General features: G+C 38.9%; 1 protein-coding gene across 3 annotated transcripts in view; it reads left to right on the top strand.

The window, feature by feature from the left end:
• Window positions 1–1,506: 1,506 nt before the first annotated feature.
• The window catches only part of CCP110 (centriolar coiled coil protein 110kDa), a 29,708-nt gene continuing 17,844 nt past the window's right edge, over window positions 1,507–13,370 (top strand). For 2 of the 3 annotated variants that reach the window (XM_011976080.1, XM_011976079.1), the window contains exons 1-4: window positions 1,507–1,784; window positions 3,411–3,553; window positions 5,534–5,689; window positions 9,804–9,932. In XM_011976080.1, coding sequence (XP_011831470.1) covers window positions 5,549–5,689; window positions 9,804–9,932 — 270 coding nt within the window. In that variant the 5' untranslated portion in view covers window positions 1,507–1,784; window positions 3,411–3,553; window positions 5,534–5,548. The remainder of the gene's footprint in view (window positions 1,785–3,410; window positions 3,554–5,533; window positions 5,690–9,803; window positions 9,933–13,370) is intronic. The other variant, XM_011976078.1, reaches the window with a different exon arrangement.

The raw sequence follows: 13,370 nt of genomic DNA, 5'->3' as shown, positions 1-13,370 counted from the left end.
AACCGTCCTAAAGCTGTAGGACTGGGAGGGATTTTAGTGACTCCTTTATCTGCCCTTGAGGAAACTGAAGTCCAGGGAACTTGGAGAGGCAGGATGCTTAGACTATCAGTTCAATTCAATTCAATTCCGTTCAGTTCAGTTCAGTTCAGTTCAAGATGTACCAAATACCGGTCCAGGTGCTCCGGACACAGTTGAACAGGACCTACAGGGTTTTTGCTCTTACGGGACTCACATTCTCGTGGGTGGAAATAAAAGTGTTAGCAAGTACATCTAACGTTTACAGAGCACTTACCATGTCCTAGATACTTGGTGAGCAAACACTTTATATGCTTATCTCATTCTCAATACAGCCTAACAGTTATTATCTCAGGAGACTGATTTCAATCGACTTAATTTTCCTGATTCTGGGGGACTGGAAGAGCCTACCAAAGAAGGCACAATCGGATTATAAAACTGGAAGGGGTTTTAAGGATTCCCTTATTTCATAGATGAGGAAACTGAGGATAGGTGAATTAAGCAGTTAATGGCAGGATGGGGACTGACATAAAGGCCTCCCTAGTGACTTGTGACATTTTCACTCCTCCTCTCCCTAATCTTACTTCTGCTAAGGGCTTTTGTACCAGGCGCTGTGCAAGAGTTACCTCAACTGTGCCTCACAACTACGCTTGTGATAGGCACTTTTAAACCACCATTTAACATATGCAAAAACAGGCACTGGAAGGAGGGTAAGAGAGACAGACTGTAAAGCCGAGTTAGGCAATGAAAAGGGACCCCTGGACATATTTTGGAAGGCTGGTAACATTTTTATGTAGAGAACTTTCCAAAAAGATTCAGGGATTTTTCCGTTACCTTTTTTCCTTTAGTGCATTTTCCTACTGATTTGCAAAAGGGGATAAATGTCTTAAGCCTTCCAGTTGGCAACTAGGATTCAGCCTTTTTTATTTTTTATTTTTCCAGACAGTCTCACTCTATCGCCCAGGTTGGAATGCAGTGGTACAATCCCGGCTCACTGAAGCTTCGACCTCCTGGGCTCAAGCCATCTTCCGACCTCAGCCTCCCAAGTAGCTGGGACCACAGGCTAGCGCCACCCCACCCGCCTAATTTTTAAAATTTTTGTAGAGAAGCCGCCGTCTCCCTTTGTTGCCCAGGCTGATCTCGAACTCCTGGGCTCAAACGATCCTCCCGCCTCGGCTTCCAAAATGTTGGAATTATAGGCGTAAGCCATCACCCCCGGTGGGTTCAGCGTTTTTATCTACAAGAAAATATTTTGGTGAATGTTACATGTTTTATAACGGCTACATAGAAAGGGGTTATCTTTATACACATAAGAAAAAAATGGCAACCTCAAGGAACACTTCAGGGGGCTTCAGACCCTGAGGGGTGGTCCTATTATACTAAATAAGTACATTTATTAATACAGTCTAGTCTATAGCTTGCATTGAAGACTACGTTTCCCGGCGTGCAGCGTGCTGTCCGTAAGCATTACGTCCTCCATCGCGGGCGCGCAATGCACCTCGGGGATTGTAGTGTTCTGGTGGCCCAACGGTTTTAACAGCCCGGGAAGCAACCACCGGAAGTGCCGGCCCTGAGAGGTGGAGTCGGGGTGGCCGCGGCGGCGGTTGCCAGGAGCCCGCGTTGCCGCTTGAGATCTGTAATATGGCGGGGAGGAGGAGGAGAAGGCGGCGGCGGACCGAGCTGCACTCTGTCAGTACCATTTGAGCCATTCGCTTCCTGACAAGGCCCGTGGCGAGGGGAGAGGACCTGAAGGCGCCGTGGGGGATCAGGTGTGTGCATGAGGAGGGGGCTCGAGCCTCGGCGGGTCCGGGCTGAGAAGTGGTCTGGCGAGGCGAAATTGGCGCCCTGAGGAGTTGAGGGCGGGCTCTGTTGGGCTCCCGGGCCTCGAGCCCCGCCTGGAAAGGCGCCGGCTGTAGGGAGGCGGGACCCCGGGGGCAGCCAGCACCGGGCGCTGAGGTGATGCTCCGATGCCGGCCCCGCCTGGAGGGCCCTCGGTTTGGAGCCTTAAATCGGAGGAGCTGGAGGAGGTGGGCATGGGGCGCTGGGGAGAGGGCAGGGGCTTTTTCCTGGGCCAGAGCCGGAGAACACCATCGTGGTGATCAAATTTTGGGGGCCGTTTTTCTTCTCCCTCCCACGGTGCTGGAGAGAGAGGCTTCCCCGGGGTGTGCATTGGCCGTTTATGAGCCCCGGTTACCACAACCAAGGCCCTAGGAACGCTGCTTACTTCGCCTTTGCCACTCTGGGCATAAGCTTGAGGATAATAAAGTAACTGATTGCCCCTGGAGCTGCTAGATGATTCTCACCCTTTGATTCTATTCTGGTTACGATCCAAGCTCCCTACCCCCAGTTTAGGCAAATGGCAGCCATCTCGAGATTGATTTGACGGGGAGAGGTCTAGAGACAGGGAAATGAGGAAGCCGTTGTCCCCTTTTCTATATTTTTCAATTTCATTTGAATCCTACGGGGAACCAAGCACTGTCGCTGCCCTCCAGGAATTCATACTCTACTGCTAAAAATCGTCATCATCATTATCCTCTTAATAAGAAAAGCAGTCCCCATTATTTGTCGCTTTCTGCGTGTTCTGCACTATGCTAATTGCCCTACATGCATTAGCTCATTGAATTCTTACAAGATTCCTTTGAGACGGATACCCTGATCATCCCTCTTTTACAGAGGAGGAAACAGGTGTGGAGATGGTAACTGGCTTGCCAAGAACTTGCAGCTAGTATGCATCTGAATAAGAAATCTTCCCCTTTACCGCTTCTACGCAAAGAAGTTTGCGTCTTTGGGGGAACTGATGGGCAAAGAAACGCTAGGTTCTGGGAAAAAAAAAAAAAAACAGGATCTGTTCTGTGTTACTTTTACCACTCCTTTCAGTGACATGTCTGGCAGAGCACGGGTAAGGAGCAGATAGGACCATGAGTCTATGGGGTTTGCAAAGAGGCTCATTTGGACAAGGGTCAGTGGTTCTCTATGGTATAAATGGAGAAGACAGGGCGTGTCTGAACCTGCTGTAGCTGACAAATTATTACTGGAAGTGGACCAGTGATGCCTGATGGCAAGGTATAGGGTAATAGATTTGTGGTTGGGGTAGCCTCGTAGTCAAGGCTCCCTTAAAATAAAACCTTGCTGACAGTGGTAATTGTAGTGTGAAAGGCATAGTGTCCTCTTGCTTAATCATGGGATATGGACTGCTCACTTCTTAAATGGTTGCCTTTGCAATTTAAGAGGTACGAGTTTCTCTGGGAATAGAGCCATGGTGAAATTTCCATTCTCTAAATTCCATTCTTTCTTGCTAGCTTTGGTGTATAGTCTGCCTTCTTTTTGTCTTCTGGTTTACATTATTGTTTGAGCTTATTATTATTCTTATTCATTTATTCAATACTTTTATCAAGTGCCTGCTGTGTGCTGATACTGTTCTGTATAATGGGGATTCAGTGAACAAGACTGAAAAGGTACCTGTACTTATGGCGCTTACATTTTGGTGGAGGAAGACAGACAAAAATCAAGGAAATAAACACGATAATTTCAGATAGTGGTAAGTGCTATGAAAATTGGGAAACAGCAGGGTAATGTGATAGTGTGATCGAGGCAGAGTTAATTTAGATGGGGTCATCAGGGACGCCTTCTCTGAGGAGGGGATATCCAAGCTGAGACTAAAGGATAAGAAGGATCCAGTCATGCTCTAAGGATCATCTAGTAATTTGTATAATCTCCATATTAGCACTCGTATTTGAATGAGTAATGCATTGTCATATGCTGTGTTGTGCTGTAGTAATAATATAGTACTATATACATCTGCAAGATGTAGGACATACATGTACTATTTAAGGGATGTGATTAACTTTCTGAAACAATGAGGCATATCTCTATGATGTTGAAAGAAAAATAAAACTATGGCCATAAAAGTATTAGATTTCCTTAATACTTTCCCTCACTTCTAAATTTGAATTTAATGCTTTGCTTGAGTATCCATAGAAGATATATTACTTTATTTGTATAATCTATTTACATTCTGTGTATTGCTGAATGCATGGCATGTATTAAAAAAATAAAATATTTGAGCAGAAATGGGGTTGTTAAGAAATAATGTGAGTTGAAACCTAGACTAAAAAAAGGCTATGCCTTAAGGCGTTGTATTGTTTTAACTTTTGCTTTTTTAAAATAAATAAAAGGTTGTAAAATAGTCTCACTCACACTGTAGAGAACCATTTGTTCGTCATTAGATTCCTACTTTGCATAGATCGAACACAAATAATTACAACTGAATAGTAGGAAGAAATTTTGTTCTTAAACTATGATTAAACTATTTTGTCAAAAATAGCATTATGTCTTATTTTTAAATAACCTGATTGTAATTTTGACTATTTTTTTTCCCATTTCTCATTGCACTGTAATTTGTCCCTGATACTTTGGTGTACTGAATTTTTCAGTACTTTGAGGCCTACCAAGGACATATCCTATTTCATCTTTGCATATCCCACATCATGAATTGAATTTCCCTGCCCTCTCTTTTTTTTGTTAAGAAACCAATTCTTTTAAAATGAAGACATAAAGGAACATTATTGTATTATTCATACCGTTGCTGGTTATAATTCTGATAATGTCTTTTTATTTTCCCTTATTTATTTAAAGGAAACAGTGCCACACATAATGCTGTGCAAATAAGCAATCAATATTTAATGTTTGCTAAATGAATGAATATGATGCCTAATCCCTGCTGGTTACCTTGTATTTTCATAATCACAATTTCCCAGAAACTGTGAAATTACTGGGATTGTTTTAAGTAGTTTGGTGATGGTTCCAATTTTCAACAATAAAATATAATTAATATCAGAGCCAATCGATTTTCTGTTTTTTACCTCTGACTGAGTTGACTGGTGCCCATGGAGTCCAAGTATAGTGTTAAGATAGGCAAATTGAGGCAGGAGGATTGCTTGAGTCTGGGAGTTTGAGACTATAGTGCACTGTGATCGAACCTGTGAATAGTCACTGGAATCCAATTTGGGCGACATAGTGAGACCCTATCTCTTTAAAAAAAAAAAAAAGTAACCTTTGAACTTCAAAATAGAAAAATTTTAAAAGTAAATATTCTTTGATTTAAGTAGGCTTTTTTACTACAGTGTTTCTACCTTTGTATGATATAGTTTTTCTTGTGTAGATAAGTCCTGTTAAAGAAAATATAATATCCTATTTTACAATCTGAAGTTAGTAAAGGTGTACAGAACTTCGTTTTCTTTAAGAAGGTTATGAATTCTTAGCTAAATTAATCCCATTTAAAGATTGATTTACATGCAATAATATTCAGAAATATTTAATATATCAAGGACATCTTAATTGGACAGGTTCTTGAGGTGAATTACCATACCCAAGAATTAGCTCCTGATTAGTAAGACAATTCTGGGAGGACCAGTTATAGGAATTGTGAATTATAGGGACTCTCTCATGCTCTGCAAAATCTGCCAAATAAGATCTGTTTTTCCCAGTACATTAAAAATAACATTTTTCTCTCTTGTAGTGTGACTGTGGGAAGATGGAGGAGTATGAGAAGTTCTGTGAAAAAAGTCTTGCCAGAATACAAGAAGCATCACTATCCACAGAGAGCTTTCTCCCTGCTCAGTCTGAAAGTATCTCACTTATTCGCTTTCATGGAGTGGCTATCCTTTCTCCACTGGTAAACTTGCTTTGTTTTTAAATAGTTTTTTTCTGTAGTGAACAACTAAAACAGTTCATGGAAAAACAAAAGAAAGGCTTATAAACATTCGAAGAGATGCCCTTATTTAGAATTAGAGAAATGCAAATGAATTAGCATTTTTTACTTACTATTATAGATTGACAAAGAGCTAATAGAACCTTGTGTTCCTTAGACTGTGGAGAAAATGCACTTTTAATGCACTTTTGCTAAGAGAATCAGTTTATTTCTAGATGAGAGTTTGGTAGAATTTAAAAACATACATAGCCTCTGAGTCAGCAGTTCCATTTTTGGGTGTATCCTACAATTATACTCATACATGAGCCTAAAGAAGTAAGTACAGAGTTACATTAGCATTGTTTAAAATAGCAAAGGTTGACGAACAACCTAAATGTCCATCAGTAGTGGAGTAGTTTAACTGTGGTCCATTTTATAAAATCTCTTACTTACCATTACAGTAAGGCAGATGTAAATGTTGAGGCATGGAAGGATCTTGATGATCTAGTGTAAAACACTCTGTGCAGCATGCTGTCAGGGGCAGTATAGAGTCATGATTTAGAGGTCCAGGCTGTGGACCAGGCACGGTGGCTCACATCTATAGTCCCAGTTATTTGAGAGGCTGAAAGGGAAAGGATTGCTTGTGACCAGGAATTCAAGACTAGCCTGGTTAACATAGTGAAACCTCATCTCTACAAAAACATTTTAAAAAATTAGGCAGGCGTGGTGACATGTGCCTGTAGTCCCAGCTACTCGAAGGCTAAGGTGGAAGGATTCCTTGAACCTAGGAGTTCCAGGCTACAGGGAGCCAGGATTGCATTGTTGCCTGGGCTACAGAGCAAGACCCTGTCCCAAGAGAAGGAAAAAATCTCCAGCCTGGGCTACAGAGCAAGACCCTGTCCCAAAAGAAGGAAAAAAAGAAAAACAAAAGCCTAGGCTCTGGAGCCTTCTGGCCTGGTCCAAATCATTGCTTTGCTACTTACTTGCTGTGTAAACTTGTGGCCCATTTTCTTATTTGTTAAATGGGGATAAAATAGTGCCTATCTCATAAGGCTATTTTGAAGATTAAATGAATGCGTAGTTATAAAATGGTTAGAATACCACCTGGATCATAAGAGGTACCCAATATAAGTTAACCATTTGGGTTTTTTAAAGGATGGCTATTCCTTTTCTGGGGAGTGGTGAGAGAATATAGGATAATAGGGAAGACACTTCATCATATACCGTTTGATACTAATTGGATATTTTAAAATGTATATGACTTTATTTTAAATCACAAACTAATATTAGAAAAAAGTGAGCTTTAAATTTATGTTTTGGTATAATAGAAGTTAAGAGATTAATTTTAATTAATTTAATTGAATTTTTAAAGACACCAGAGCTAACTGCCAACTTTTTGTAATGAAACTTTCAAATATACAGCAAAATTGAAAGGATAGTGCAGTGACCCACCGTAGATTTACCATTAGATTAAACAATATTTAACATTTTTGTCATCTTTGCTTTATTGTGTTTGTGTGTTTGTGATTTTTATATACATGTATGTGTGTGTGTACATACATACATTTTAAAAAATTGCCTAGCTATTTGAAAACCACAAAGACCTAACACTGCTTCCCTAAATATTTTGGTATACATCTCTTAAAAATAAGGACATTCTCATATATAAAGCCCCAATACCATTATCACATCTTAAGAAAATTAATAATTTTTAATAATGTCTAATAATTCTGTTCATATTTAAATTTTTCCATTTGTGCTCAAAATGCCTTTTATAACTTTATTCCCCCAATCTGGATCCAAAGTTCATAATTAGTATTTGCTTGTTATGTTTCTTTATTTTAATCTAGAACAGTTCCTCTACGTCTTAAAAACAATTTTTTTTATTGGTTGGGCATGGTGCCTCACGCCTGTAATCTCAGCACTTTGGGAGGCTGAGGTGGGTGTATTGCATTGCTTAATCCCCAGAGTTTGAGACCAGCCAGGGCAACATGGTGAAATCTCATACCTACACAAAATACAAAAATCAGCCGGGTGTAGTGGCGTGCACCAGTAGTCTCAGCTGCTCTAGAGGCTGAGGTGGGAGGACCACTTGAGCCCAGGAGACTGAGGCTGCAGTGAGCCCTGATCATGCCACTGCACTGCAACCTGGGTGACAGAGTGAGATACTATCTTTTAAAAAAACCAAATCTGTGATACTGAATTTTTAAAGAGACCAGAGCTATTGTCTTGTAGAATTCCTTAGATCTTGGATTTGTCTCATCATTTCCTAATAGTGATATTTAACTTGTTTCTCTAGTCCCTGTAGTTCCTATGAACTGGAAGTGAAGTTTGATAAACAGGTTAAAAGATTTTTGGAATTCTTTGAAGATGGGGCTGGATGGGGTGGCTCATGAGTGTAATCCCAGCACATTGGGAGGCTGAGACCAGCCTGACCAACATGGCGAAACCCCTTGTCTACTAAAAATATAAAAATTAGCTGGGCATGACAGCGGTTGCCTGTAATCCCAGCTGTGCGGGAGGCTGAGGCAGGAGAATTGCTTGAACCCAGGAGGGATCAGGATTGTACCACTGTACTCTAACCTGAGACTCCATCTCAAAAACAAAAAAATAAATAATAAGGAATTCTTTGGAGATGATGCCCTACACTTCATACTAAATTAAATCAGAAGTTACATAATGTTTAGTTGCCCTCTATTAGTGATGTTTAGTTTGAACACTTGCTTACAGTAGTGACTGCCAGATGGCTCTTTAAAGTACGCATTTTCTCCTCTTGATTAGCAAGTAAATTGTATAATGATTCTTTGGTACCATGCATTAGGAAAAAGTTTTAAAACAACATATTTGCCAGCTATTTGATAACATATTGCTTGATTTAATGTGGACCAAAATGTCTGAGGCTTGTTGTATGGGGTCTATGACTCCATCTGTTAGTTATTTGTAAGCAAAATCTGATGTTTATGGACCTAATCCACATTTTTATGTTGTATTTGATAGGTGAATATTGCAACTTTTGAAATAATTTTTTAATGATATATTTTCTATTTGTGTAAGTCTACGATAAGTCTTGACTGTTAACAGTGACTTAATTTCCTAGGACTTAATTAAGATTGAAATCCATTATAAAGAGATACAATGCTTAGAAGCCTTCCATTTTTTAGGTACATTATATTTTTATCGGAAGGTAGAGTGAGGTGAAAGAAGAGACGTGTTCTGATTTTGTAGGCAAATAATACATTATCTGTTTCTTTTATCATTAAACCTTTGGACATTTTTTGAGGCAGCAAAGAGTTAAATTGTGCACTGGTTAGAAAATTAAAAGTTGTAGAATCCAATTGACCCAGTAAAATAAGATACTGAACGTGGGCCAGGCGCGGTGGCTCACACCTGTAATCCCAGCACTTTGGGAGGCCGAGGTGGGCGAATCACAAGGTCAGGAGTTCGAGACCAGCCTGACCAACTGGTGAAACCCCATCTCTACTAAAAATACAAAAATTAGCTGGGTGTGGTGGTGCATGCCTGTAATCCCAGCTCTTCAGGAGGCTGAGGCAGGAGAATTGCTTGAACCCAGGAGGCAGAGGTTGCAGTGAGCCGAGATCGCACCACTACACTCCAGCCTGGGTGACAGAGCAAGACTCAGTCTCAAAAAAAAAAAAAAAAAAGGATACTGAATGTGAAGTAATATTCAAGTCAGTATTCAAGTGAAGTAATAAAAAACTCAGCAGTGGCCAAAAGGGCTTTAATTTTATTTCTGCCATTTTAGAACATTTGATTAGTGAACAAACTTTTTTTCTTTTTAACTTTTTAATTGAAAATAATTTACACATAGCAAAATACACAGATCTGAAGTGTTAAAGTTCCATGAGTTTTGATATATGGCATACACATGTATAACTCACACCCACACAGGATATTTTCTTCACCATGGAAAGATCTCTAATGCCCCATCCCACTCAGTACCCAGACCACTGTTCTGATTTCTTTCACTGTAGATTAGTTTTGCCTGTTGCACATGTTTTTCATCTTTCTGATTCAGAACTTCCCAATTTTATGATATTTTTATTGTGGGAAATAATTACATTTTTATGATGTTTTGCAGCTTAACGTTGAGAAAAGAAAGGAAATGCAACAAGAAAAGCAGAAAGCACTTGATGTAGAAGCAAGAAAGCAGGTTAACAGGAAGAAAACTTTACTGTCTCGTGTCCAGGAGATTCTTGACAATGTTCAGGTGTGTGATTTATGCTGTTTCAGTTATAATACAGAAATAATAAGATAAGCATTGATGATAATTTTTCTGAAATATATTTGCACTTAACTAATTACTAATGTACTTTACTGTTACGTTTGAGAAGCTTCATAATTTGTGATTTTCCATTTCAGTTACTCCAAAGAGAATGCACTTGCTTGTTAGTGTTGCCCAGTACTTGAATCAGAGGATATTTGCACAATGGAACCATACACTGAATATAATTGCTTATTGTTTGCATTTTGTGACTCTAAAAACATTGAATTCTCAGTGACAAAATGATAGAATTGGGCATTATTGGCCAAACTAATTAGACTATTGACTAAATTACCTTATTCTCATTCTTTGCTTAAGTAAATAACTGCCCCCAATTTTTTTTTGGTGAAAATTCTGCTCTTAGATACACAAAATGCAGTTTAGATACGTTGAATTGTTTAGATGCATCCTGTCTAAAAACTATTTAAACAACACATCTACACCTTGTGCAGTTATTTTTAGATTTGTATAAACAATTTGTTCTCACATGTGGATCATTTTGTACTAAAAAGAAAAACAAATGAATTAGATCGAACGAATAATTTCTACAACATGTAGGAGTGTTTTGCTGTGTAACATCTTTTTGTTTTTTCATAATCTTAAGAGTTTGTGGTTTGTCTGTATAATTCGTATTAGATGACACATGTATAATGAACCTTAAGGGTTCATTTCTCTGTTGGTAGTGTAAACCAAAGAAAATGACTGAGGCGAGTCTCAATCGATTTAGAGGTTTGTTTTGCCAAGGTTGAGGATGTGCCAAGGAAAAAGAGACAAAAGTTGCAGTAGGATCTGTGGCTTGTGCTTTTCCAAAAGAGGTTTTGAGGACTTCAGTATTTAAAGGGGAAAGAATAGCAGGAGGGGAAAGAGGAAAGAAAAAAAATGTAGGGTAGGTAGTGAGATAAGTGGTCACATTTTTGTGAGGTTTTGATTAGCACTCACTGAATCCACATGTCACATGTGAAAGGTGGGGGTAGAGGAACAGTCAGCTATGCATTCATCTCAAGCTCAATAAATCTGCATTTTACATAGGATAAAGTAAACAGAGTAGAGGAGAAGTCAAATATACATTTGTCTCCAAAGGGATGATTTCTAGTCATCTTTGGTCTTAGTATCTTGTCAGAGTGAGATTCTGGGTTGGTGTAAAGATTTTGGGGCCTACAAGGAATTTTCTTGTGAGCAATTTGCAAGAGAGGCTACCTGGGTAGATAGGTGGCCTTCTATTTTGCAGCTATCTGTTTAGGAATAAAAGGAAAGCAGTTTTTGTGTGACTCAGTTCCTAAGCTTTACTTTTTCCTTTGACATGTGTTTTTCCATTTCAGTTACTTGAAATCCCTATGTAATGAGTCTTTAGAATCTGATGAAAAAGTCAAAGGAATATACAGAAAGAGAACAATCTAGACACAGTCTGAGAATTATAGTGACTCTCATTTGACATAGTTGAGTTTGGGGTCCTGAGATTTTATTTCCCTTTCACAGTAGTATATAGTGTGTGGGTAGTAGATTTCATTTTGCAGGTTATAATTACTGTCCGTATTAAGTTTAAAAAATGGATTGAGTAGTGCTAATTTAACTATAAGAGGTGGGTTTTTTACTTACTAGATATTTCCTGTGATTGATACGAAAATGGCGTATCATTTTTGGTCCATTGAGGGAAGATAAAATATACTACTAATAAAATTGTTAAAAGAGCATATATAATGTTGAACTGTAATGAATTAATTACTCAGATAGGAAAATTTTATATAAAACAATTAGATTTCTGCTTCACGTGTAAAACCTAAGATTCTATGATAGAGTTTTTTCTTGTTGTTATTTAGCTTGTCTAACTAAAGGCTCATTTTAGTGACGTATAAACAACATAGCTTCCGAATATCACAAATGTGAAATATTTTATATAAGGAAATCATCTGTTTTACTTAAACCTGTGAACATGTTCATGGATTTCGTAAATATGCATCCTTTTTGTTTTATTTTGGTCCTGAGGCTGTGACTACGTATGTCTTGTACTGTTGATTGCATAGTGCCTGGAAACCTTTTTGCATCTTTTTTGTTTTATTTTGGTCCTGAGGTTGTGACTAAGTATGTCTTGTTGTACTGTGTATTGCATAGTACCTGGAAACCATTACCTGTCTTGGGATTTGTAAGGTAAAATAGGAGAGCCATGTGGTCTAGAAAAAAATAAGCACATACAAAACAACCAAAAAATATTGTAATATTCAGGCTTTTTTTGTTGTTGTTGAGACGGAGTCTCACTCTGTTGCCCAGGTTGGTGTGCAGTGACGCGATCTCGGCTCACTGCAAGCTCCGCTTCCTGGGTTCATGCCATTCTCCTGCTTCAGCCTCCCGAGTAGCTGGGACTACAGGCACCCACCATCAAGCCCAGCTAATTTTTTATATTTTTAGTAGAGATGGGGTTTCACCATGTTAGCCAGGATGATCTCGATCTCCTGACTTCATGATCTGCCCGCCTTGGCCTCCCAAAGTGCTGGGATTACACACGTGAGCCACCGCGCCGGGCCAATATTCAGGCTTTTGATGTCTATATTCATATGATAATACTATGATTTTTGCCAGTTTAATATACGGATGTATAATTACCTTTAGAAGCCATCGTAGTTCTCTTTTTATTCTTTTGCAAAGTTGGATCATTTAGATACAAAATATCTATTTTTATATTTATTTATTTATTTATTGAGACAGAGTCTCACTCTGTCACCCAGGATGGAGTGCAGTGGTGTGATCTCAGCTCACTGCAATCTCCGCCACCTGGGTTCAAGTGATTCTCCTGCCTCAGCCTCCTGAGTAGTTGGGATTACCAGTGCCTGCCACCATGCCTGGCCAATTTTTGTATTTTTTGTAGAAATGGAGTTTTGCCATGTTGGCCAGGCTGGTCTCGAACTCCTAGCCTCAAGCAATTCGCCTGCCTTGGCCTCCCAAACTGCTGAGATTACAGGCATGAGCCACCTCTCCCAGCTTTACATATATTTTACGTTTATTTTTCTCATATATGTAGTTCTCATCTTTATCATCTACCAAATGTTTACCTATTTTGGCTGTTCCGAAATTCATTAACAACTTGCTGTTTTAACTAAGCATCAATGAATCAAATTGGATTTTGTTTTAATGAATTGAGTTTTAAGTTCAAATATTTCTTATTTCTAAATAATTTAAGCTTCATGGCTGGGCTATTGTTTACTACAAATTTCCCTCATTTTATGGAGGGATTTTAGTTAAATTTTGGAGTAAGCATGTGGGTGCAGAAGTCTTATTACTGAATCAGTTTTGCTTAATCAGTGTCCTGGACAAGTTAGTTTTTGTTAGAGAGGGAATCATTTATGTAAGACATTTCATTACTTGCTGTTTATTGCATATATTATTATCCTT

This window comes from Mandrillus leucophaeus, unplaced genomic scaffold, assembly GCF_000951045.1.
Source record: "Mandrillus leucophaeus isolate KB7577 unplaced genomic scaffold, Mleu.le_1.0 Scaffold162, whole genome shotgun sequence".
Classification (NCBI taxonomy): Eukaryota; Metazoa; Chordata; class Mammalia; order Primates; family Cercopithecidae; genus Mandrillus; species Mandrillus leucophaeus.
This window is presented reverse-complemented; position numbering and strand designations above follow the sequence as displayed.